Raw genomic sequence first — 27,831 nt, 5'->3', positions numbered from 1 at the left:
CAACCTCTCAGCAACTTTTGGCCCTGTTAGCCAACTCTTCCATGAAATATTCTTTTTTTATTTCCCTTGGGTTCTGTTGATACCACACACTGCTGGATTTACCCCTTCTTCCTGGCTCTTTTCTCTTTGAATTATTGGCTTATCTTTTCCTATCTGCTCATTAAATGTTGCAATTCCTCACATTTCAATTCCATGTCTTTTTTTTTTTTTAACTATAAACTCTCTTTTCAAACAAGTGATTCTTCTGATCATTAAAATCATCTGAAGAACTTTTTAAAAACCCTGATGCCTGGGCCACATCTAAAACTAATTAAATCTAGATATGGGTGATGGGATGAGGTATCAGTAGTTTCTAGAACTCCTCAGCTGAATCCAATCTATTTTCAAGCCTGAGAATCCACAACCAAATTTATCTAAACTCACAGCTTTAAATATCATTTTTTGTATCAGAATAAGGATCATGCGTGTTTGATTCTCAAGCACATAACCAGTACATGGCAAGTGCATGACACATAGGAAATTCTCAGAAACTGTTAAATGAATTAAGGAATGACTAAAGTGAGAGAAACTTAGCATATTGGTGGTTGCATAACTGGTAAAGCTCCTTAAGGAAACCTGGTATTTAGTTGATGTTTGTAGGTTAAATTATCTTAGAAACAGAGACATTGAGATGAAAATTTGCATGAAAAAAGGGATTACTTTTGAGAACATGTCTTAAGAGGGAGTAAAGCAGGCTTAAACACAGGAACAGTGGGGTTGCAACTGAGTGATCAGTCCATGCCACTGGGAACTCTGAAGATGGGATGGCCCTTCAGAGTGTCTCAATTAGTAGAAGGGACCCAGCCACTTTTATATACCCCTATCAAAGTCACTAGGTATGGGCTGCCTCTAGGACATGACGCCTTACTTCAGCTGGAGGCTATTCCAGAAGACACTCAGCTCTGAACTGTAGGCACCCAACATTCCCAGTAGCAAGCTCATTTCCGGAGGTGTGACCTTGATGGTGGGGCACGGCAGCATGCACTACAGGTGGAATCAGATTGTCAATGGAATGAGCTCTGAGACCTCACCTGATTTAACCTTTGGTTTAAAGGTGAGTGTACTGAAGCTCACAGAGGGGGAGTGCTTTGCCCAGTATCATGTGGCAATCTTGCAGTTCATCTGGAGTTAGAACACTAATCTCTTGACTCTAAGAGATGTGTTTTTCAATTATACCCACATTTTACTCAACTTTAGTGTGTATGTGTATGTGTGTGTGTAATTTTTTGTATAGATATTTTCATTGGGCCAGGAGGGCAATATTTTTAAGTTTTTGCTATATATGGAAAATTGAGAAAAGCTAAGTATCATTGCAGTTGGTTGCAGAGTTAGAAGTCTTAACTATGGATTTGTACTTGCTGGGCCAGGATGTAATTTTATTCTGTTTAGTATTGAAAGTAATGGCACAGTAAACATTGTGTTTGGATTGATGTTTAATTCTTTATGTCATGAGCTTTGGAGCGCATAGCAAACCCATTAGAAGTGGTGAGAAGGTATAATGTTTTACAGTTGAGCAACATATGATAGAAGCAGAAAATACTTCTATCATGGTTTTCATAGAATAAGTAATCTCACATGTGATATGAAGTTAAAAGTGACCAACAGATAGCCTTCAATGAGATTTGCAAATTGCTGGTATTCAAAATCCAGCATCTCTCCAAATACATGCTTCTACTTTATGCAGAATATTTTTTCTTTGAGCCATGGGTGATGTAATTGTATAATTGGAGCTAGAGAAGATTTGAAAATGTTTCCACAGGCTACAACAGTTCCTGAAACCCAGTTGAGGGATAAATAACATGAATGTTGCGGAACACTCTTCTTAATTATGACTCTTGGCCCATAATAACATGACAGACTTTGCCACACACATACACATCTACTCATAAACACATTCTTTTCAAATAAGTTTAGACTAATCTTGTAAAAGGTATCACTCACTGTCTGCATTCATAAAACTGTTCACAGTTTAATCTGCGAAAACAGAATGGAAAATAAATCCAGAAACTGTCAAGAGAGGTGATAGTAAACTATAGGATAAGTAGGAAAACACAAAAATAAAAAACACTCCACAATAATTACACAGTTATGTGTATTCATGAATAACTACCAATTTAACTTATTAGCTGGATACATAAAGTATTTGTCTTTGTATATCTATTTATCTATCTGATTATCTAAAAATAGTTGTGTACAGATGGAAGTGTAATGCTGAACTTTTAATACATTTCCATTTACAGACCAGTAGCAGTGTTTTTTCATAAGCCCCAGTCTTAACACATGATTGAGGTTTCACTTCTATATGATTATTATATACATAGTTTGCTTCCAGTTAAGGCTGTGGATTTTGAAAGGAGAGCTCACAACTGACTCTCCTGACTCTTTCAGTGCCTTTCCTGGTCTCTCTCTCTCTCTTTTTTTCTTTTTTCAAATAAGCATTTTATTTTAGGATAGCTTTAGATTTATAGAAAAATTTCCAAGGTAGTACAGAGAGTTCCCAAATACCCTGCACCTAATTTTCTCTATTTTTCTTTTTCTTTAGTATGGTACTTTGTTTATTTTTGTAATTTTTATTTTATTTATTTATTTATTTACAATTAAAGAACTAACACTAATAGAATATTAATAAGTAAAATCCATTCTTTACTCACACCTCTTTGGTCTTTATCTTAAGTCCTTTTTTTTGTCACAGGATCCCTCCCAGGATAGTATGTTACACATTCGTCATGCCTTCTTGGGCTCCTCTTGGCTGTGACAGTCACTCAGACGGTAACTTACTTTTGATGACTGTGAGAGTTTTATAAAGTACCTGAGTACCTGTCAAATATTTTGTGGACCGTCCTTCAAATGGGATTTATCTGATGTTTTTCTCATGACTAGACTGGGTTATGTGGTTTTGAGAGGAAGACCACAGGGTTAAAATGTGATTCTCATCACATCCTATCAAGGGTCCATATTATCAACATGGCTTATCACGATTAAGGTTAACTTGATTACCTGCTGAGGAGAGTGCCTGTGGAGTTTCTCTGCCGTGAAGTTACTCTTTCCCCCCGCACTTTGCAGACTGAACTCTTTGGAAGGGAGTCACTATGCACAGCCCACACTAAGCAGTGGTGAGTTATTTTCCAACAATTAAAAAGCAGAAGATCTACACCAATTATTTGGAATTCTTCATGAGTGATTTGTTAATATTTCCTCATTTATTCAATTCTTATTTTTATCTGTATGGACTCTGAGATTTCTATTTTGTACTATAATACAATACTACTTTATTTTGTTGCTCAAATCATGACAGCTTTGGCCACTGGGAACCCTCTCAGTTGGTTCCAATGTCCCTCTGTTGACATATTTCCATTACGGTGCTTTTTTTTTTTTTTTTTTTTGTCTGAACACTTGTTTAATTTCTGTTACTGTAAGATATCTGCTCTTTAAAAAAATATTGTCGTCTCCTTTCACTTTGTATGGTGTTACCAGCTTTAAAATAATGACTAATAACATCACGGTTGCCACTATTTACGGTTGTATTGTTTACTTTGATATAATTCCTTTCTGAGTCCTTTTAGTGAAGTATTCAGAAAGGGAACCTTCCGTCTAAAACCTCCTCCAACAATAATACCTTGTGTTTTCTTGTATCTTGCTGTGTCTGAAAAGCAGAATTAACAGTAATCAAAACATCCCATAGAGTCAGAATTGCTTGCTGTAGAAGGGAGGATGATTGATCTGTTTCCATGAAAAATTTCTTAACCTGTGGTCTGCTGGTCCAGGACCCTCAGAAACGCAAACTTCGTGTACACTTTTTAGGGAAGTATAGAGTGTTTATCGGATTTTCGGAGACATTTGTTATCTAACAAAGGCAAAGAATCACTGCCTTAGAGCATGAGAAATGATACAACCAACATATATTACATGCCTCGTTCTACCCTTGTGTCTGTGGCTTTGTGTTTGTTTAAGTTCATGTCCAGCTGAAAACCGTGCAGCCCCACACTACATTCAGGTCTGAGAAGGCCTCTGACAATTGTCACTGCATTTATAGCTCTATGGAGAAATAAAACAATTCCTTTAGACTCAGATTTCTGGTTTTAGCAAGAAGATTAAGACAATATACTCATCCACACCTGTTTTGAAATGAAACTGTGCACTGTGGTCACTGGAGGGTCATGTAAAAAAAGAAGAATGTTCTACAGTTAATAGAAAATTGAGTTTCCTCCTTTGGAAATAATTTTCTGGATTTTTCCTTTAGTGCTGGAAAATATTACATCATACAGCTATACAGTCTGACACATTCCTTGCATAACTTTACGTATTAGTAATGACATTGGTTCAAGTTTAGGCAAGTGAACAAAAGAGAACTGGTTGTAAAAGGCTTTTGATATTTAACTCTATTTTCTCTAGTCATTTGATCACTTTGCCCAAGTAGAATACATTATTTTCTTAAATTAATGTCATATTTCCAAGAAATAAATTCTGCTTTTTAATATATTGGAATTGTTGATAGATTTCTTGAAATAAAACAAAATAGCATAGTCACATGCATAAAACATTGGGCTGAGATTCAGAATATGAAGACTTTAATAACAAAGCAGGCATTAAGTGTGTGACCTAATTAAAATCACTTAACTCTCCTTTTTCCTGTTTATTTTGTGTAAGTGATACTAACTTACTTTCTAAATTATAACGATATATATGGTAACATACAGACAAAAGAAAATATGTTGCATGCAAATTGTTTTAACTCTTTATTTATTTATTTATTTATTTTTTGAGATGGAGTCTCACGCTGTTGCCCAGGCTGGAGTGCAGTGGCGCGATCTCGGCTCACTGCAAGCTCCGCCTCCCGGGTTCCCGCCATTCTCCTGCCTCAGCCTCCTGAGTAGCTGGGACTACAGGCGCCCGCCACCGCGCCCGGCTAATTTTTTGTATTTTTAGTAGAGACGGGGTTTCACTGTGGTCTCGATCTCCTGACCTTGTGATCCGCCCGCCTCGGCCTCCCAAAGTGCTGGGATTACAGGCTTGAGCCACCGCGCCTCGCCTGTTTTAACTCTTTAGAAGGAAGTGACTATATCCATTTAATCTCTTAGATATATTTTAGTCTGTAGAGATAATTTTAATGTTATTTTATTATTGATAAGCTAAAAATATGATTTTTACTTTTTTTAGGTGGGAAAACACTGAGTTCATGCATGTGAATATAAACTACATGGGATTTTATTTAATTTTTAAAACATCTCTTCATTTCTAATACAAATAAATGTAAACTGTTGATTAAACATTCATGCCAAGTTATCTGCAGCTGAAACATGGAAATATATATCGACACAAATAAGAATAGAAGAAAAGGGGCCATACGATATTTGGTATATTCCCTGGGTTTTTGTTTTTGGTTTGGTTTTTTTTTTTTTTTTTTTGGTTTGCTTGTTTGATTTTCAGAAGATTTTTGTCAAGCAATGTTGAGTTTTTGTTGCTAACAAACAAGAATTTGCTTTTAACTGTGGAGAGTTGCAAAAACATTTGGAGATGGTAGAAAAGTGAACTGATAGAAAGGGCCAATTTATATTTTCAGTACTAATGATTTTTAACAATGCCTAGTAAGATGAATAGAACCCAAGGTAAAATAGATATGCCCTAAAGCAATATGTGTATGGATGGTAATAAGAAGACAGATAATATTTCACTTACACTATGGCAGGCTTACTATGGAGCAGGTTTCATTCTTGGCTCTACCACCTTAGAAAAATCTCTTAACCCTGCTGTGTCTTAGTTTCTTTATATACCATGTACTCTACAGGTCCATTTACTTACCTCTTACTCTTGTACCAATTCTTTTCTACCATTCTCTCCCTCGAAATAACAGCGTTCTGTGTGGTTAATATCTCTTCTGTTTAATAGCATGAACATGACTATCAAATGAAAGAATGTAGTGGACATAATGGTTGATTCTCCAATATTCATTCCGCACCAGAATATTAATCTGAGCCAATCATGAATGTTTCTTCCTCCTTGCCAGTAATTGGTTCAGCAATGGTCAATACTGGGAAGATTATGAGGGTGGGGGAAGTCATTTCTCCTAAGAGAGTGCCCCAGGACAATGCTCTTCTTCCTCCGGAAATGATGAGTGGAACTGCTTACCTCTTACAGCACAGGCAACATGAGGCTGAAATATATCTAGAAGAGATGGCAGATTGGAAGTACTTGAACCAATGTGTATTTAATACTATAAAAACAGACTAGGGAACTACAAATATATAGAAACCATGAGTCCCTCAATAATCATACTGTTTTCATTTTGTCTAGTTGGTAATATCTCCATAGATAAGAAAAGAAAAGCTACAAAATCATTGCCAAGCAATATATTTATTAGTTCATGTTCATCAGCGTAAGGTTGAAGGTTGAGGCAAGATTTTACAAAGAAGATGAAGTTTAAAAGGACAGGTTTGGTTTAGATTAGTACAATAAAGAATGGAAGTTGCAATATTCCGTAAAGAGACACTGATTCTGTGGAAGAAGGACAAAATTTGGTAGTGAGATAAAGGGCTAAAAAATGAGTTTGACTGACACAGCCTACAGCTAGAAGCAGAAAAATCGGCTAGAAAGTTCTAAACTACAAAATTTAGTGTTAATTGTCTTCATGTTGTCTTTTCATTGTTTAGAAGGAATATACTTGTAAAGGATTTTATATGAAGAGACACAATAATAGCAGTTCTGAATTGATCCAATACAAGTGTATTTTGTAATCAATCAATTCTTTTTCTTCCTTTGAATGAGAAAATTTGTAGATAGATTTGAATACAAATTTGCATCCTAATATCCAATTTTCCCACATACCCTCATTCTCTTTAGAGTTTTCCATCTTTTGATAAAGGATGACAACTGGCTGTAAGGAAGTTATAGTTTTACCTGCAATGAAATGGAAAATCTAATTACCAGCCCTCAAGTTTATGAAACTGTGACACTGGAGCAAATAAAGCCACGAGAAGCAGTTTTTAAAAATCCGTATGATCTCTGCACTTTTGGGAGGTTTAACTGATTGATTTTCATTTTTTAAAATGCTTTGCACTCTGATTGAATTTCTGTTTGAAAGAGTTGTCTGTGTCAATTCATAGTATTATTAGATTATTTCATACATTTTTTTCTGTTATATCTCACCTACAATAGTTGTCTCTTATTGGCAGATTGTATGAAAATTAACTCAGAAATGCCTAATAGAGTTTTGATTTCAATACAAAGCCAAGCCTGTTGCATCTAAGTTTCCTTCATATAAATTAATGTAATTTATGAAATTGAGACTTTTTACCATATCAATACAGAAAATGCTGTGCTAGGTGCTCCAAGTAGAGTTTTACTCTTCCTTGTGATTGTCATGGATTTTGTGTGTGTGTAGGTAATGAGAAAAATTATTATGCATTAAGACTTTATGAGGGGTAAAATAAACCAAACCAAAACGAAAACAACAAAATGTTTTCCTTGGCTTCCAAGAAAGTGCCTTTCTAAAAAAGGGCTCTTAAGCAACCACCAATTTTGTCACTTATCATTATTCAAAGTTAATTAAAATAGCAAAACAATGCAGATTTTCCTCTTTTTGATAAAGAGTTGATGACAAATATATACAGAAAAGCAATAGGTAGTTATCTCTTACAGCTCTGTATAATATAGAGTATTTTACTTGTTTCATTTATCTGATAATAGTGAAAAGTCTTTTACCAATTCCCTTCTGCCTCCCAGACTGCCATATTTTACTGAGTGAGGAAAATGTTCACTGTATTTCTTGGGGAATATCATTTTATAAACGTCAGCATGATTGTCTTATGAATTCTTAGACCATCTCTCTGGTCAGATCTTTTTTGTGTTGGCAGGTTAATATTACACATTTTTCAAAAAATGTTCTTTGCTGTTTTTTTTTTTTCTCATTGTGTGCACTTCCTTTTTACTTACCTAGATTTCGATGGCAGGTTGCTTCAGAACAAGTAAGCTGTCTCCTTAATTTTACTTTATAGAAAGTAACATGGAGTATTTAGAGCAATGTTTCATACATTTAGTAAAGTTAATTGTATATATATAAAAAAATAAATAAATAACAATGCCTCTTGGGTTTTTAACAATGTTTACTAGTCTCTATTTCTATTTGAAAAAGCCATACTATAGTTGTGGATTTGTCTCAAAAAGGCAGTCTTTCCTCCCAATGAGAATTACCCATTTCTGTTGTTTGCTATTTATAACTACTTATCAGGATTTTTCTCTCTCTTATAGTCAGCAGTCAGCAGAGGACCTTGCCCGAGTACCTGCCAACTCCACTAGCAATATCTTGAACAGGTTACTGGTCAGTTATGATCCCAGGATAAGACCAAACTTCAAAGGTTTGTCTCCCCCATATAAATTTTCATTTTTATTGTTTAAAAATTAATTTTATATGTATAGAACTTTGTGATATTTTATATGTATATGTGTTGTGATATTCAAAACAGTAAGATTTTAAAGTGACATGTAACAAAAATGTCCTTAAGTTCTTAAGCAATTCAATGCCTAAAATATTCAAAGATAAGTAAAATATGAATTATCATTGCTTTATAGGTTACCTGTTTTTAAACATTCAGAAAAGGATATACTGTGAATTAATAGGCTAACCTCTGTAATGAGTTTGCTAAGTACTATTCTTAACCTTAGTGCTTTAAAATTTAGATTCTGGAAATAGACCTGGCTTTCATTCACAGACACCAGAGTTATAATTTGCAGAATGATGATTTTCTTATTTAGGGAAAGAGAACAGTTCTGATGTATATTTAGAATCTTTCTTACATTCTGTTAGTATTTCACATTAATAGAAAATTCTTTCTTTTCTTTTGCTGAAAAAATGATGGCTGTGTGATTTTTAAAAGCATGTTGGCTTTGTGAATAAAAGTGACTATGTATTCTACAACATAGATTATTTTTATTCCAATTAGATATTACCATTTATCACACCTTTTAAAAACCAAGACTATGCTTACAATAAAATAAGCCAAGAGCAGATTGTGCAGTTGTATAGACCTTTTTTGTACTTTTGATGAATTAGAAAAAAGCTGTATGAACAAAATCTCCTCTGGAAAACTATAATCCTTGCTGCTGGTTAAGGACAGGTATTAATGTAGATCAGATTAACATTATAAGGTTTGATTTTTTTTTTTTTTTTTTGCCTTTAGAAAAAAACAAGTCTGCAGCTGCTTCTAGTCAACTGAAGTTATACAACTATGTTGTAAAAATGGGTTTTTGTTCATTACCGGGACCTATTCAGTTACTTTCAACGACAGCCATGGTCTGGGTTGTCACATGTCTACCATATATTGATTCACCACCTGTTTTTCATCAGTTAGTGGTTATGTGGCTAAAAGGCTAAATTCACATTTTCCCTTTGTTAGCCCAACCAGCAGCCACAATGAGTTGAAAAAAAAATAGAAAGAAATTTGCAACGTTATACCTTAGTTCCCACTCCGTGAACTTTCTAATTATTTTTCAAAAGGTCAGGTAAAAATCTTTATAATGACTCTGCTGTGTGTCCAATTAGCTTTATATTTTCATGAATTAAAAATTAAAATGTAATAATTATAAGTAAAATTTATTGAATACTGTTTTACCTATTAAAGTAAGAATTTGAACTAATTAGAAAAATGCAAAAAAAATTAAACCCTGTTTTCAAAATGATTTTTTAAGAATAATTTGTAGTTCCTTAAAGTAAATGTATTAGGGGAATTTAAAAAAAGATTTAAAGGTAAATGTATTTTGCAGAGTCCCTACAATTTGAGACATAATTCTTCCTGAAAAAAAAGAACATTATAAAATACAATTGAACTCATTTTTTATTTGTATTATGATTCCTGTTTTGAAAAATGAGTTAATAGTAATTATGAACATGTTATACTGAGACCATAGATTTTGCATTCCATATGAATTGGAAAAAATATGATAATTAAATGTGTAAACCAAAAAACTGTGATAACTCTGACCAAGCTTTTTACAGCTAGTAAATATATTCTTAATTTTTATTCATAGGCATTCCTGTTGATGTAGTAGTCAACATTTTTATTAACAGTTTTGGATCCATTCAAGAAACAACAATGGTAAGATTGTAATTAATTTAATATTTTGTCAAATATTTCAATAGAGGAGATAGTGAAGTAACATAAAAACTGAAAAATAAGGAGCAACTCAAAACATGCCTGCCATTTCCTAGTATAAAATGTCCATGTTTCTAGATTTCGTTAAATCAGTGATTTCAGTCACCCACATAATTTTGCAATTCAAATTTAGTTTTAATGTTACATTAAAACTTATGGACTTAAAAGCATTGATGTATTCCCTCTGAAAAGCTGTGATTGGATACAACCTGGAGAAAGGATTTATGCCATGAAGACTCTTGGGCAGCAGTTTTTGTTTTCCAATATGCTTGTATGTTGGAACATTAAAAAATGTTTTAAGTATTCAAGTTTTTTTCTTCCAGTTTCCTGAGGAGAATCCTTGTTTTATCTGTTATGTTCATTTTGTGATATGTAGAGCAGAGAATTGTAAGAAGCAAATAAGAAAATTGATTTTCATAAGATAGAGCAATGTGAACATCTTGAAAGGATGGCTCAGCAAGATGAAAAGGGTGGGGAAAGGCAGGAGAAGACTGGGAAGGAGTGACAAGCAGACTTGTGTCTTGAAAGGAATAGCAAAGAGGTTTGAGAGAGGTTTGACTGTTGTCCATGATAAGTTGGACTTTTGGGACAAAGTTTTTGATAAAGTAATAGTAGATTTCTTAAGCCTCTTAAAAGCCGTTCGATAAAGTCAGTTTGCTTGTTAAGGTTTTAGAATATTAAATTTGTGTTATTTTTGACAAACCACACAGTGAAATAATACTTCAGGTTGAAGAAAGAAGACCTAAGGATTTTTTCCTGTATTTTTGGGAGATACTTATATTTTATTAAATAATAATATAAGACTTTGATTGCAAGCCTAGTAAGAATGGCAAGAGTACAGTCTAGTTTTCCTGAGACCATCTCAGACTAGTAAAAGAATTACTTCAAATGTTTACTCCATTATTCCTAGTAGCAGCAGCATAGCGTAGTATAAAAGCAATTGTATATTACATTTAATTAATGACACCTATTTTATATTTTAATTTTGATGCGAGTGTTATTTATTTGTAGAAGTATATAGTTAAGCTGGATAATGGACAACGTGTAGATATTTTAGATAATTATTTAAAAGATTTGGGGATTATGTCCAAAAATCACTTCCAGTGGATTTTTTTTTACATTATTTAAATAACATAGACATGCATTATAAATCACTAGGAAATCTTTCTGAAATAAAATATAAACTACTATATATGACTCGAGACAGTATAGCACTCATTAACTGAAAATGTGGTTAATCTATCTATGTACTTCATTTTCCAAGAGTAAGGTATATCATTTTCTCAAGGTAAAACTTTGCAGGAATCTATTTGACTCCACACCCCGTTATGCACCCTGGTTATCTAGCATGACACCACTACACTAATACTGAAACACAGCTATCAAGATATTGCGTCCTATAGGAAACAGCCCCATTCTTTATCTTGCATGCCTCTCTGATCAGATCCAAGAGAGTGTTAGGTCAGCTATTGCAAGGATCTTTTTTCTCTTTTGCATGTGTCATAGCTCAGTAGGTATCATTAATGTATCTATTTTGTAATAAATACTGAATTCCTTCCAAATATCAGGAAGGAATTCTGGTAGGTCTCATTAGTAGTTACATGATTATATTGAGTTGAGAATACCAGGGAACATGCAATATTTAAATAATTTTTTACAGAGTTTTGATGATTATGATAAAATATTTCATCATTTCTAATATTATATCCTCTCACTCTTGTGCACAGACCCATCCCAGTAGTTAGCCAAGAAGAACTTACCCTTGGCACCATATTCAATAAATTCTCACTGTGGAGTCTTTACCCTTGCTTTTTGTTCTTGATCTTCTCTTATCTTCTAAACAGAAATTTTTATGGCTGTTCTTACTCACTTTGTGCACTCTTTTCAATGTAGGTTTTGCATCTCTATTATTTGCTGTTTAATAGCTTCTATACTGTAATTAAATTATTTTTGTATGTATTCCTTTTATTCTCTAATCGACTATGAAACTCATAAAATTAGCAATAATGTATTCTACTTCTTCATTTTCCATAAAATACAGAAGACAGTCACTCAATAAATAATGAACACGTAAGTAAATATTTTTTATCTTAGCTAGTAGTGAATGAATAAATGAACAAATAAATTTGCTATTTGCTTAGTTAAGTAAAATGGTTGGTGGAACAAATTTAAACAGTAGACTAATGTTGAGCATTTAGATGTCTTAATAACAGACTGAATAATGTCATTACCACAGAGTGTAATTTTGAAAGCTTTGGAAACCTTTGTCTAAAAGAGTCAAATTATTTATATTTGTTATTTATTTGATCATATAGCCTGGATGAAAACTAATCTGCCCTTCACTTTGTATTGACCAGACATAGCCTAAATGTTTAAGATCAGAACTATACTCATTAAATAGATGTAAATATTCCATTTTATCATAATTATTCTCTTTTGCTTCCAGCAATATTTATTTTATATACCCTTATAAAGTAGAATTGTACACATATATCATTTTACGGTCATATTTTATATATTTGCTCAGTCTTCTCAAGGCAAATGCTCTATTACCTTGTTTCTTACTAGTTAGGAAAGCATGAGTTATTATATGAGTAACATTAAAATATCTTCCAAAGGAAAAAAAAATAGGCAACACTTATTCTTCATAATTTGTTATAAACAATGGTCAGAAAATAATAGTGATGACTCAAAAGTGTAACCCAAAAGGGTATTCATGTCTGGACAGGAGTTATATTATGAGAGGATACTTCTTCAAAACTAACAAAAATAAAGGAAGTCCTGGCCAGGCACAGTGGCTCATGCCTGCAATCCCAGCAACTTGGGAAGCCAAGGCAGGTGGATCACTTGAGGTCAGGAGTACAGGACCAGCCTAGCCAACACTGTGAACCCCGTCTGTACTAAAAATACAACAGCAAAAAAAAATTAGCCGGGCATGGTGATGCGCACCAGTAATCCCAGCTACTTGGGAGGCTGAGGCTGGAGAATCACTTGAATCCAGGAGGTGGAGGTTGCAGTGAGCTGAGATCGTGCCAAAGGAAGTCTTAACATTTAAAAAGCTTCAGTATTGCCCTGTACTTTCCTCTGAAGTTCAAACCATTCTGCTTCAGCCAGTAGTGCTTATTAAAGAAAGCACAATGCAGAACACAGAGCCTGGGAGTAGATATAACATGAATAGCCACAAGTCAGGTGTCAGAAAGATGGAGGGCAACTTTTAAAGGAAGAGAGGCAACCCATTTCATCAGTGGATAATGTTGATTATCAAAGAAAGAAGCAAGCAAGGTTACTGGCATTAATGTTACTGGCATTAATTTTACTGTCAGGAAAGTTTAACCAATTCTATTTGAAAAAAAATTCTTTCTGCTTTTTGTTTTCTCTAAATTTAGATGCTGAATGTTGCTGGCTAAACTAGAAGTCATCTCACATTATTCATAAACTATAATTGTGTAGTGGAGGAAAAATTACAGCCATATTAATAAACCTTAAGCTCTTCCATATCTCTGTGGTTGTATGCTTCTTCAGCCTGTTTTATGGCCTCATTGTGAAGCTTTATAGTTCCTATTTCTCATGTCTGTGTGCTCATTTGTATTTTGCTACCTTACATTTTTGTAAGGTATACTTATCAATACTATAAGTGGTATTTACCAACATAAACACTAGTGTCACCAAAATCGTCGAATGAATGTTATCATCCCAATTTGAAGTTCCTGAAACAGTCAGTTCTGGTTCCATCAGTTTACGTACTACTGCTTGTGACAGCTGAAATAAGAGCATTCAAAACAGTGAGAAGAATGATTTGTCAGGGGCTAGGTGACATCTGTTCTACAGTTATCCTTACAATATTTGTTGAGTTTCCATTCAGTTCCTAACTTTGGCTTTAATCAGCAGGATTTTCATAATATAAATGTGAACTATTGAACTTACGTGGGGAAAACTGGGATGGTGTATTGTCATAATCTATACACTGACACTTTGCCTTATCAGAAATACATAAGAGCTCTTTCATGGAAATAAAAGCCTGTTTATACAATCCATTTTCTTTCTTTAGTTTAGGCATGCTTTGTAATTATATTGAATTATTATTGCACTATAATTCATGATCCTGTCAGACTTTCTATGCCTTTTTGTTCCATGACTTTTTGTTTATTTTAATAATAGATTGCAACTCCTTTTGGGAAACACAGCTGTGACTGTCAAGAAAAAAAATCATGTTTGGGATCCACTAAAAATGCTTGATTCTAGTTTTTGATAATTGCTCATCTTTGTTGTTTTAAAACAATTTTATTTTATCTATTTTTATATTTAGATTTAAAATGCTTTCCTTAAAACTTGCCTTAGTTTACTATTCTTTATATTTTGCTTTTGTTGTTTTAAAGCATGTATTATAGAATAATAGAATTTGTTGTAGAATAATATTAGACATATTTATCCCATTTTTTGTTTCACATCTTAGTAGATTTTACATCTTAGATGTAAAATCATAAACATTAAACTGATTTCATATTTATTTTTCTCATGTTATTCATCTTCAGGATGAATAATAGCTGAATGTTGTTGGCTGAATAATAACCCGCTAAAGATGTTCATGTCCTAATCACCGGTAATCACAATCCTTATATGAAATTTCTAATCTCACTAGAGGCTAAATTTTATATCCTTTTCAAACCTGTGGATATGCTGTTTTATATGATAAAAGGGACATTTCAGATGTGATTAAATTAAATATTTGGAGATTGGGGGTGACTATCCCAGTTTCTTCAAGTTGAGCCAGTGTAATTGCTAGCATTCTTGTAAGACAGAGACAGCAAGATGAGGGTCAGTGGTAGTAGCGGTGATGCAGGAAGCATGAAGCGGTAGTCATGCAAGGAAGGGGCCATGACTCAAGGAATGCAGGTGACCTCCAGAAGCTGAAGAAGCCAAGGAAACTGGTTCTTTCCTCAGACGCTTCAAAGGAACCAGCCCTTCAGACAGAACACTTGACTTTAGCTCAGTGAACATGATTTTGGTCTTCTAAGCTACGGAACTGTAAGATACTAAATTTGTGGTGCTTTAAGCCACTGTTTTTGTTAATTTCGTGACAGTGGCAATTGGAAACTAGTGCATATGCTGATGAGCATTTATTAGTATTTTTTTTCTTCTGAATTCTTCTAGAGGTTTATCTGATTGCATATAACTTCCTCCCAAGTCCAGCTGAAGGATTATCTGATTATAACATAACTTTTTCCATATATGAAAATGCCAGACTAATCAGTTGTATTTTCTTGAGTAATTGTTTAAACCTCTCACTCATTAAGGTTAATTCTATTAAGGATGTAATTTTTAAATATATATATATATATATATATATATGTTTTTAGTAGTTAAAATACACTTTATTCCTTTCTCTATGTCAAAGTTACCCCTTTTTAGTGTATGTACATGAAACCGAACAATTTATTATGAATACTTTCCACATTACCTTTTTTCTTCAAGCTGTATTATTTGGAAGCATTGGTGATTAAATTTCACAAGTAAGAGTACTGTATTAGGCATTGAGAAAAGATGAAAAATGTCCAAGTTTTGTTTTCTCTTCCCAGTAATTCGGTTATTTTTATTAATGGATATGAAAAAAATTAAACTAATGGTATGAAGAATGCTAGAAAACTTGCTGAACTGAACTGTCAACATGATACAGAAGGCATTTCGTCATTCCTGTATTTAATAGAAGTGTATTGGATGCTTCTTATACCCAGACTCAGCAGATTGCTATTCTTTATGGGGTTTCCTGTGTAGTGTGGCACCATGCCACCACCTAGCAGGCACTCCTAATAGAAATGAACCGTGGGTATAGATCTAGAAAAATTAATTATCCATAAGGTGTTACTGAAGAATCTTTAACTAAAAACTTTGGAAAATGATATATTGAGAAAAATCACTAATATATAACCTAAGAGCTTTTACAGGCATTCTGTTAACCTGCAGTTCTTATATGAAATTTTAACCTGACTAGAGGCTAAATTTTAAATCCTTTTCAAACCAGCCTTTTAATAGCCCTATTGACAGAACTTTAATTATAATGCTGCCAGATGCTATAAGAGCTGATCTCTTTTATTTATTTGAATGCTAATTTTTGCCATAATGAAAATAAAACAAATGAATTAAAGATTACATATGTGAACTATTCTAACAACATTACAAAATATAAACAGTTCTTAATATTAAAATATCATTTAAGAAACTTAACTGAATATAGTGTCTTGTTGTGAAATGTTGTATTGACTTGAAGAAATAGTTTAATTTGGGTGTTAATTGGTTCTAAAAGTTTTTGGAGACCATCCATTTTTCCAGATAGTGATTAATAGTGTGCTATTTGGAATGAACAATGAGTAGTATTTGTCACCAAGTACTTTAAAAGCAATTAAGTAATTTCCCACTCATAAAAGAAGTCTGTTTCTGATGGGAATTTGTTTCTTGCAAAATAAATGATAGAGCTATAATTACTGTGATTGAATAATTGAAAATGAAAATAGTTTTCAAAGATGGTTATCTTAATATAAAGCATTTGAAATGCCAATAACTAGTAATTATTTGAAAATACTCATAAAACACTAACCAAAGCATATAACTAATGAGCTTTTATCCTTTAATGAATGTTCAACCCAAACTATTAAATTGTAAAGATTTGAAATATTCTTAAAGATACATAAGCTTGCTGGAACTTGTGTTGAATCATAATATTATATGACCTCATAACTAATAGAAAAGCATCTTTGAAGTAGCTTCAAAATGAAATAAGACATAATAATCAGGACGATACATTGAATGAACCAGTGAAGTAGGCAATTTCCAGTTTCGGTGATGCTCATTGGAATACGACTCTGATGCAATTCTATTTAAAAAAATAATAATTGGAGTAAGTAGAGACCCATTTGAGCTTTTTTTTGTGGTGTATTGAGGTTACAATGGTGCAGCTTAAAGCAAGAAGAAGAGTATAGGAGATGCTAAAAAATGTATGTTAGCACTGTGTTGAGATTTGAGATCTAGAGGTGAATGACTGTTCAAAGTAATTGTAGGTAGATCATCTCAGTACAGAGAAACCCAAATATGTTACACTATATGCAGAATTTTTTGAAGCAAAAAAAGCATATTAAGCACTCTACAAGCATTACAAAGGAATAACAACAACATAAAGGATATTTCCTAATAAAATGAAAAAGTTTTTTAGCACCTAGTATCTCCAGGTGCAGTTCACGTACTTTGCATATAGCATCTCACTGAATTCTTCCTAAAATTCTATGTTGTGAGTGTATGATTTTTATCCCCATCTTATATAGAAGAGAACTTTGTCTTCCATTCACTCCTTAATCCCCTGTAATTTTGTTTTTGATATACCACTGTACCAAAAATGTTTTTGCTACAATCTTCAGTGGCTTCCTCATTTGCTGAAAGTAGTCAGTGTTTATTTGTTTGTTTGTTTGTTTGTTTTTGTACTTGACCTTCAGTGGTACTTACTGCTGTTGACCATCACAAAGCTTTTTTTCTTTTGGTTTTGTGAAATCACATTCTTAGGATTTTTTTCTTTTTTGGTCTTCTAGCCAGTCCTTTAAGTGCTTACCCTCCCAGGTATTTTTGTGTTTCTTGTTTTTGCTTTTGTTCTGTATTCCTGCTCTAACTAATAATTTTGAACAAACCTATTCTTAGTCTTGATATTTTTTTGGTAATGTTTTGAAGGTTCATGCATGTTGTAACATGTATCAGAATTTCATTCCTTTTTTATGGCCAAATAATATTCCATTGTGTGTGCATGTACATATCTGTTAATGGAAATGGGTTATTTTCACCTTTTGGCTATTGTAAATAATGTTGCTATGAACATGAGTGTACAAATGTATTCTTTGGAGTGTCTGCTTTCAATTTTTGGGGGTATATACCTAGGATTGGAATTGCTGAATCATAGAAATTCTGTGTTTAGCTCTTTGAGGAAAGTATTTAATTTTTAAAAGTTTAAGACAGACTTATAGTGAAGACATATCAATGATTTATTTGATACACTAATAAAGGAACCAACAGCATGTGAAGCTGATTCAAGGAAGAATTCAAGAGACTACTGTGAAAGAAATAATGCTGAAAGAGATGTATAGGCATAGTCTTGGGGAATTTTTTTCTACAAGACAGAAATCATTAGTAACATCAATTTTTAAAAAGTTATCTAATTTTATAGTCATAGCCCTAATCAATAGAAAATAGCAATTCAAAGTTACATTGTCCTAGAGAATCACATGCATTAAGGTGGGCTTGTTAGACATTGTTTTAGTGTGATATTGAAAGAACAAACAATATTTTTGCCTTATCTTAAAATTTTGGATTTTTTTTCTTAACCTTGTATTTCTTGATTTTGATTTTGTTTATGGTATTTTTTTCATTCACTTTTTAAAAGTAGACTCAATGTAGACTTTATTGTAGCTTTATTGGTAATTGACAAAAATGTCATTTAGTAAATGAATGGATAAACACACCAAATTGCTACATTTGTTATCAAACATAAGTAGACATTATCCTCCAAAGTTTATCTTTGATATTAGGTTTCATCCCTAGTTTAGAACATTCTGTGGGTTTTGCCAAATGTATAATGATAAAGATTCACCATTATAGTATCATACAGAAGAGTTTCACTGCCCTAAAAATCATCTGTGCTTTGCCTGTTGATCCCTTTCTCCTCTCTAAATTCTGGCATCACTAATCTTTTTTACTGTCTCCATAGTTTTGCCTTTTCCAGAATGTCAGATAATTGGAATCGTACATTATGTACCCTTTTCAGATTGGCATCTTTCACTCAGTGATATGCATTTAATGTTTCACCGTATCTTTTCATGGCTTGATAGTTCAGTTCTTTTTAGCACTGAATAATATTCCATTGTCTGAATGTACCACAGTTTACTTACCCATTTATCTACCGAATGACATTTTCATCAATTATGAATAAAGCTACAGTAAACATCCAAGTGAAGGGTTTTGTGCTGATGTGTATTCAGCTCCTTTGGGTGAATACCAAGTGTGTGATTGCTGGATCATATGGTAAAAGTATGTTTCGTTTTGTAAGAAACCACTAACTGGCCGGGCGCGGTGGCTCAAGCCTGTAATCCCAGCACTTTTGGAGGCCGAGACGGGCGGATCACGAGGTCAGGAGATCGAGACCATCCTGGCTAACACGGTGAAACTACGTCTCTACTAAAAAACAAATACAAAAGCCTAGCCGGGCGTGGTGGCGGCCTCATCTCACTGCACTCCAGCCTGGGCGACAGAGCGAGACTCCTTCTCAAAAAAAAAAAAAAAAAAAAAAAAAAAAAGAAACCACTAACTGTCTCCAAAGTGGCTGAACAGTTTTTCATTTTTATCAACAGTGAATGAGTTTTTTCCACTTTCTCCACATCCTTGCCAGCGTTTGTTATTGTCACCGTTCTGGATTTTGGCCATTCAATTAATTTAATGTTCTTTTAATTTGCATTTCCCTGATGTCATAGGATGTTGAACATCTTTTCATATGCTTATTTGCCATCTGTATATATTCTTTGGGTAGTATCTGTTCAGGTCTTTTGTGCATTTTTAAATTGAGTTCTTTGTTTTCTGATGGTTGAGTTTCAAGAGTTCTTTGTATATTTCTTGGCCTTGGTTTTAACTTCTACCTTTCCACTGTCTCTTGCTTGGTCCTGTTTAGTGATGATCTTGAATTGTTTGGGCCATTTTCTCTATCTTGATATTTAATCATTCTTTTGTATTGTTGATGAAACTGATTAAGAAGTGTTATCTTTTTGCCTCTGTCTTTATTCTGCTTTTCCCACATGTCACCCAATACCTATCAAAGTTTTACTCTTTGAGAACCTCACCAGATGTATGTTCTACAGCCTTTCCTGATCCCTGGTGTCTGACGTGATCATTTATTCTCTCAACAAGTATTGCTTTGTTCTTACATCCCTTAGGGTCCTTACCAATTGTCTCATGACTTGTTGAATCATCACTTCCTGAGGCTATGGACCCTATGTTCTTATCCCTCTCAGACTGATAGCTCAGACCTTTGAACCTGGGAAGTTCTTATTAGTAAATAACTGTTGAATTCATGAACAAACGAAGGAAGGAATGATTATTTAACATAGTCCGGCAAAACCAGTTTTTAAATGAGCCTCTTTAATCACTGAATTTATTCTGGAACATAAAAACAAGTAGTCCACACAAGAAGTTTGCCATGTTACTTCATGTATCTCTAGTCAGTGAAATCTGAATAATAGTCTGAAAATCTCAGATTTGTTTTCTAGTACCATTTTGTGTTGATCTCCATATGGCTAGCACCGAAATGTAGTGCTTGAGTTTTAGTACATACAAAAAATGCCTTCTAAAAGCTTTTGAAGAGTTAGTAAAATGTTAGCTTTAATAATGTTTAGCAGCCAACTAAAACTTCTAGGTATCATCTTTACAACAATAGAAAAGGAATGCCGTCAATAGTAATGCCTGCATATTCAAAATGGTGATAATAGACATAATGATAATAATGTTAATAATACATATAATAAAATTAATTAACTTTTGAGAGTACTCACTTGGGGCCAGGTTTCATGCTTTAGGTAGAGTATCTCCTTTAATTCTTAGGAGTAACTGTGGACTAATTTTACTGACAAAGAATTTGAGGCTCAGAGAAGTGAAATAACTTGACTTAAACCCATACAGCAAATTATTTAGCACAGAATTTAGACCTAGATTTCTCTAACTACAGGTCTCAGTATAGGTGTCAATTCATCAGTTAGCTTAAACTCATCTTCAGAGTCAAAATTAGATGTCCCGTTGTGAACTGATTTTTGTTTTATTTTTACATAGGCTTTTTCAAGTTATGTTTGACTGATGTTCAATATCCCTTAAATAGTTGTTTTTTCAAAAGCAAGGAGAGCTTACAGCTGTATCCTTGCTAACCAGATCATGAAAATGAATATATCATTAATAAGTAATTTTGAATGAATGAACCAACCAGTCAATTGCCTAGGGATTTAGATGGAATTTAAATAAATGTTTTCTGAAAGTCTATGATCTAATCTGTAGCTGGATTCCCAAGGATGCAAAATGGGAAGAAAATGAAGGAAACCTGCTTAGTTATATAGCAAGTTCTATGTTAATCCTTTACACTGAGTATTTTATTTAATCCTCACATTAGGATATATATATGTAGGTATATATTATATTAAGAAACTTAGTTCAGAATGGATAAGAAACTTGCTCAGGGCCAAAGCTTTTAAGACTTAGAGGTGAGCTCTTAATCAGGCCTTTTATATTTCCAAGCCCATGCTGTCTCCATTATACAAGCCTTTATAAATTAGTTTATTATAATTTTTAAAAAAGTTATTTATGATCATATAAACACTAAACATGGGGGTTGACTATAAATAAAGTGTTCTTACATCATTTCTAATTTTCCCATAGATGGTTTTTATTTTGGCAAGGCTATGTAGGGCTTTTCTCTATCCTGCACAGCTTTCCGATGATTAAAATGCTTGGACTTAATATACTGATAAAAAATACAAATATATTATTGAGTTGTGTAGAAACATTCATAAGATTTCAAGAAGGATTTAGAATAGTAAACTTCACATGGAGAAACACTATTAAAATTCCTATAGAAATTTAAAAACAAAGCTTATTTGGTATGTAATTTTAAATTAGTTAACCATTTGAAAATACGTAGAACATGGAATTATGCTTCCAAAACTTGTGTGCATGCATGGACATTTTAAGGGGAATATTGTATAATATAGGCTTAATTTATGAACTTTCACCCCAAAAATATAGAATGACTTCTTTTTTAGTTATACAAAATATGCTGAAGTTCAATACTAGCATTTCTTTAATTTCTGTCAGATAGTATCATGAATATTATTATAAAATACTGCTATAAAATCTTTAGAAATTAATTACTGAGAGGCCAACCAGCATACATTCCAAAAGATATTTGTTTTGGTCTGGATAAAGAATACCAATGAGTGGCCAAGTATGGTGGCTCATGTCTATAATCCTAGTACTTTGTGAGACCAAGGAGGGAAGTTTGCTTGAGCCCAGGTTTTCGAGACCAGCCTGGCCAACATAATGTGATATCATCTCTATATAATTTTTTTAAAAAATTACCCAAGGCTGAGGGAGGAGGATCTAATGAGCCCTGGAGGTTGAGACTGCAGTGAGCTGTGATAGTTTCAATGCACTTCAACCTGGGCAACACAGCAAGACCCTGTCTTAAAAAATAAAAATAAAAAACTAAGGTAAATAAATAAAGAATACCTATAAAGTTTTAATACTCTTATATCCCTATACATATATGTCATATTCTATTAAAAGGAGATAAACTAATATTAGACTGAAATAAAGCATTCTAACTCTGGAAGCCACATTGGCAGTGTTTCTTGGCAGCTATATCCCAATAATACTGAAATACTCTTGTCAAGAATAAGGCAATATCTCAACTGTTATTTTTTTTATTTTCTATCCATCCCTATTTCAGAAATAGTTGAGGTATATGATAACAAAAAATACAATGAAGTAATTGAGAAAGAACTAAACGTGTAAGAGACATACAATGATAATTGCACCAGGATATGAGAGAGAAATTGTTAATGCAATTGGTAATAGAGTTAATGTTTAGCTTCCCAGCTACAAGACTAAAAGAAAAACACAATTAAGTCTTATTTTCCAGTCATATGAAGCATATAAAAGCATCAGGAGAGCATTTTGATAGTGTAAACTCTGAGGATTAAATGTGATTTTTGTAAAGCACTTAACATTAAATATACTTAGCACATGGTAAATACCTATATAATGGTATGATAGTGATATATTTCTAACAACTTAAAATTAAATAAGGAATTCATCCTGTGTACTTTCATATCAGGGTTATTGATCACAATAAAGGGTCACAGCTTTAACAACAAGTATGTAAAATATATATACACAGCTTCATCTGGTTATTTCTTATACTGAACCTTAATATCACATTAAGGACATAATATTTTATCATATTATGAATGCATATTTTAAATATAGCAATTCAAAGTTATAGGGTTTTGGTGATTTACCTTGATAAAACACAGCACCTAAAGGCGGTGATATGTTTAGGCTGTGTCCCCACCCAAATGGCATCTTGAACTGTAGCTCCCACAATTCTCACATGTTGTGGGAGGGACCTGGTGGGAGATAACTGAATCATGAGGGCAGGTCTTTTCCCTTTCGTTCTTGTGATAATGAATAAGCCTACTGAGATCTCATGGTTTTACAAAGGAGAGGTCCCCTGTACATGCTGTCTTGCCTGCCACCATGTAAATCATGCCTTTGCTCCTCCTTCACCTTCCGCCATGATTGTGAGGCCTCACATGCCATGTGAACTGTGAGTCAATTAAGCCCCTTTCCTTTATAAATTACCCAGTCTTAGGTATGTCTTTATTGGTAGCATAAGAACAGACTAATACAGAATGTAATAGAATAATTTGCAATGTGTATATTTTAAGGAAGTGTTTTAGCAGATAATTTGAAATGAATTCTATTGGGTGTTCAAAATGATCTTAAGTGGCTATCAGCCACATGCTTTGGCTAAGGTAGTATAATTCACATTTTATTAGAAAATGTTTGAAACTAATGTGTGTTCCCTCTAAAGGAGAGGGCCATGCATGTCTTCCTGCAATGGATAAAAACTTTTGCCACATTGTATCTGTTGAAAGCCTTCACTCCATGAGTGAAGGTTTTAGTCTTGGACATTATTGAATTAATTTTTGTAGGTGTCACAATGATCATCAGATATTAAGTAATAATCTAAATTTCATTATGAATTTTAATTTTAAGATATGTGTATACTTGGACAAAAAATTTTGGGGAAGAATGATAGTAATATTTAGTGATTCTCATGCTTTTATGGTACTACCATCTAATCAGGTGTAATAATTTGTGTTTGTATAGAGGTAAAGGAATTATCGATAAGATTACATTCTGATGTTTGAGCTAGCAAGTGCTACAGAATGTCTGCAGAGAGGAATTACATAGAGACAAGTGTCTTTATACTGCTAATGGAGCTCTCCTTTAGTGATGCAGTTGTGATCCTGGTTGATGGTGGAAGAACAAAAATATTTGTGCCACTAATCATTGTAACTCCTTTTGTATTGGGACTGAATAAGTTCTTTAAAAAAGCAACAAACATACGCATGTGCACACATGTACTTTTTCTTCAGGACTATAGAGTTAACATCTTCCTGAGACAAAAATGGAATGACCCCAGGCTGAAGCTCCCCAGTGATTTTAGGGGTTCAGATGCACTGACAGTGGATCCAACGATGTACAAGTGTTTATGGAAACCTGATTTATTTTTTGCAAATGAAAAAAGTGCCAATTTTCATGATGTGACCCAGGAAAATATCCTCCTCTTTATTTTTCGTGACGGAGATGTCCTTGTCAGCATGAGGTACTCTTTCATATTTAATATTTGTGCATTTATATTTTCCTTCTAAAATCAATGGATGACAGAGTATATTAAATTATTTCTAAGACCCATTTCTGCTTTCAGGTTATCTATTACTCTTTCATGCCCTTTGGACTTGACCTTGTTTCCCATGGATACACAACGTTGCAAGATGCAACTGGAGAGCTGTATGTAAATGAGAACATAATTGATTATGAAAATAAAGTGTTTAATATGTCTGGGAAATACATTCTACTGACATCTTAGATAACAGTGGTAAAACTAGTGCTTTGATTATAAATAGTCATTAAAATATTTAGGGAAATTATAGTTACTCTTTTATTAATACTATATTAAGCTGTATTAAGATAAATCATTTTTGTTCTAGTCTTATTTCAGTTCATTGATGTAGGTGTATATTTCTAACATTCCAATTGCCATTATTATTTGAGTTAGTAATATAGGCAATGTAAAAGAGAAAATCACATCCTATTTTCAATAGCATTTCTGATGTTAAAACCAGATTTTCTTAGCAGAAAATTTGGAAAACATTGCAAAATATTCTGTAAATCTAACTAAGCATTCATTTTCTATGAATGTAAAAAAATGTAAAAATTTTTTTTACAAAATTGTATTTTTTATGTTTATTTGATCATACATTTTTTCAGTTATTAAAAGGTACACTAGGTGTATTAATTGAAATTATTATTTATACAACGTACTAATTAATTTCCCATGATGCTTATCTTTTGAAAATAAAAGTAAGACATAAGCCTCGAAAAATTAACACAAATGCAAGGAATGTTTAACCTGAATACATGAATCATCTTATAATAAGGTCGTCTATTTCTTCAGAGAGTAAAGAATAATTACCGGGCAAAATATGTTGCATATATGTTCTAGGTTATATGTCTAAAGTTACTTTGTGGTTGTTTTTTAAATAATGTACTGAAATGAATCCTAAATTTGAGCAGTACTTTTTCTAACTGTAAAATGAGATTTTGCACATATAAGTGTATGTGTTTATATGTTTTCACATGTCTATGTTTATGTATGTATTGTATATGAGTGCCTGCATGTCAAGATGTATAAAACTTCCAACAGTGCATTTACATTTTGATACCGTTACTGGATGCACTGAAGTATTACTTTCAAAAATACATGCACTTTAGAGTTCGATAGTAGACTAGTGTATGCTGTAAAATTCTTTAAATTGTAGCCACATACCTAAGCCCAAAATGTGTGTGCTTCAGGATGCTGAAATGATGCTGTAATTATGTCCCTTTGAGGGATTATTGTATTAGCCTTCTATGGTGATGCAACTCCTTTAGGGAATTTTGCAGTGATTATTATTATTATTATCATTATTACTATTTTTTCAGACAGAGTCTTGCTCTGTCACCCAGGTTAGAGTGCAGTGGTTCGGCTCACTGCAACACCCACGTTGTGGGTTCAACTGATTCTCCTGCCTCAGCCTCCCGAGTAGCTGGGATTACATGCACCCACCACCGCACCTGGTTAATTTCGTGTGTGTGTGTGTGTGTGTGTGTGTGTGTGTGTGTGTGTATTTTTAGTAGAGATGGGGTTTCACCATCTTGGTCAGGCTAGCCTCAAACTCCTGACCTCATGATCCACCCGCCTTGGCCTCCCAAAGTGCCGGGATTACAGGTGTGAGCCGCCGCGCCCGGACGATTTTTTAAAAAAATTTAGATGTTTCCATGATTACATTTCTTTTAAAAATTCCAGGGAGCGGGGCTGGGCGCGGTGGCTCACGCCGGTAATCCCAGCACTTTGGGAGGCCGAGGTGGGCAGATCACGAGGTCAGGAGATCGAGACCATCCTGGCTAACACGGTGAAACCCCGTCTCTACTAAAAATACAAAAAACTAGCCGGGCGTGGTGGCGGGCGCCTGTAGTCCCAGCTACTCGGGAGGCTGAGGCAGGAGAATGGCGTGAACCCGGGAGGCGGAGCTTGCAGTGAGACGAGATCACGCCACTGCACTCCAGCTTGGGTGACAGAGCAAGACTCCGTCTCAAAAAAAAAAAAAAAAAAAAAGTTCCAGGGAGCGTATTACATGACCGTAAATGTATACATTCAGAAAGCTTGCATCACTTATTTATTACCTTTTTATTGAAGACCATTAAAAAATAATTCTGACATAGAGAAATAAGTTATTGTATATGATGTCCTAGGATTTTAACTCTGTGCAATATGCTTATTATTTAAACTTGTTCTTTCTTTAAGATGAATATCTTTAACTCTTGTACTAGTATTTCCATTAGTGCCATGGATTTTACCTCTTTACATTTTAAACTACAATTTCATATAAGAAGGTCTTATTTTCTTTCCTTTGCTATGTTTAAAATTTGGATTACTAAAATATTTTAAAAACGTTATTAATTATATTTTAAACTAACATATTTATTTACTTTTGCTTATAGTTGGTTACACAACTGATGATTTAAGATTTATCTGGCAGTCAGGAGATCCTGTGCAATTGGAAAAAATTGCCTTGCCTCAATTTGATATCAAAAAGGAAGATATTGAATATGGTAACTGTACAAAATACTATAAAGGCACTGGTAAGTAATATTCTTTAAATAAAACTAAGTTCTATTTCAAAGATACATTTTAATTAATACATAGCCAAGGGGAGAGTGGAAAAGAATTGGCCAAAACTTAAAATTAAATTAGCAAGTAGTTTATCTTTACATTTATGTTTAAGTCTTTCACAGAATTGTGTTCACTAAAGTTTTTTGAACTTTTAATTATTAGATAGACATGCTTGATTTCTCTTTATGTAATTTTCGTAGCGAGAGGTTTTTAATTGTTTATGTTAGTAATGAAAACTATTTCAGGTAGTAGTTTTCAGATGTTGTCAAGAAATTCTACTTCTGGCAGGATTCCATTTGGGGCTGAACATTTTAGATATAAACAATATAATCTATATATGTTCACCCATTGTTTTTGGGTAGTTTTTAGATGGTGGTTGACCCATATTCTTATTTTAAAAACCATTTATCCTTATGCTATGCAGGAAGCAATAAGAGTGTGAAATAATTGGACATCAGTAAATATTCCCTGTACAGTCTTCTTGACCTAGGTCATAGAACAGCCAATTATGAAAAGGAAAACAAATTAATCTCATTCTTTAAATTACATGAGTTTTTGCAGAAAGTATAGTACTCACTACTC

The 27,831-nt window shown here is 33.4% G+C and overlaps 1 protein-coding gene across 2 annotated transcripts in view; it reads left to right on the top strand.

Annotated features, from left to right (window-relative positions):
• Positions 1–27,831, top strand: part of LOC105488622 (glycine receptor beta) — a 95,711-nt gene that overhangs the window by 36,413 nt on the left and 31,467 nt on the right. For both annotated transcript variants that reach the window (XM_011752843.2, XM_011752844.2), the window contains exons 3-7: positions 8,284–8,390; positions 10,060–10,127; positions 24,410–24,639; positions 24,742–24,824; positions 27,078–27,218. In XM_011752843.2, coding sequence (XP_011751145.1) covers positions 8,284–8,390; positions 10,060–10,127; positions 24,410–24,639; positions 24,742–24,824; positions 27,078–27,218 — 629 coding nt within the window. The remainder of the gene's footprint in view (positions 1–8,283; positions 8,391–10,059; positions 10,128–24,409; positions 24,640–24,741; positions 24,825–27,077; positions 27,219–27,831) is intronic.

The sequence above is a fragment of the Macaca nemestrina genome, chromosome 3 (genome assembly GCF_043159975.1).
Source record: "Macaca nemestrina isolate mMacNem1 chromosome 3, mMacNem.hap1, whole genome shotgun sequence".
NCBI classification, from domain to species: Eukaryota; Metazoa; Chordata; class Mammalia; order Primates; family Cercopithecidae; genus Macaca; species Macaca nemestrina.
This window is presented reverse-complemented; position numbering and strand designations above follow the sequence as displayed.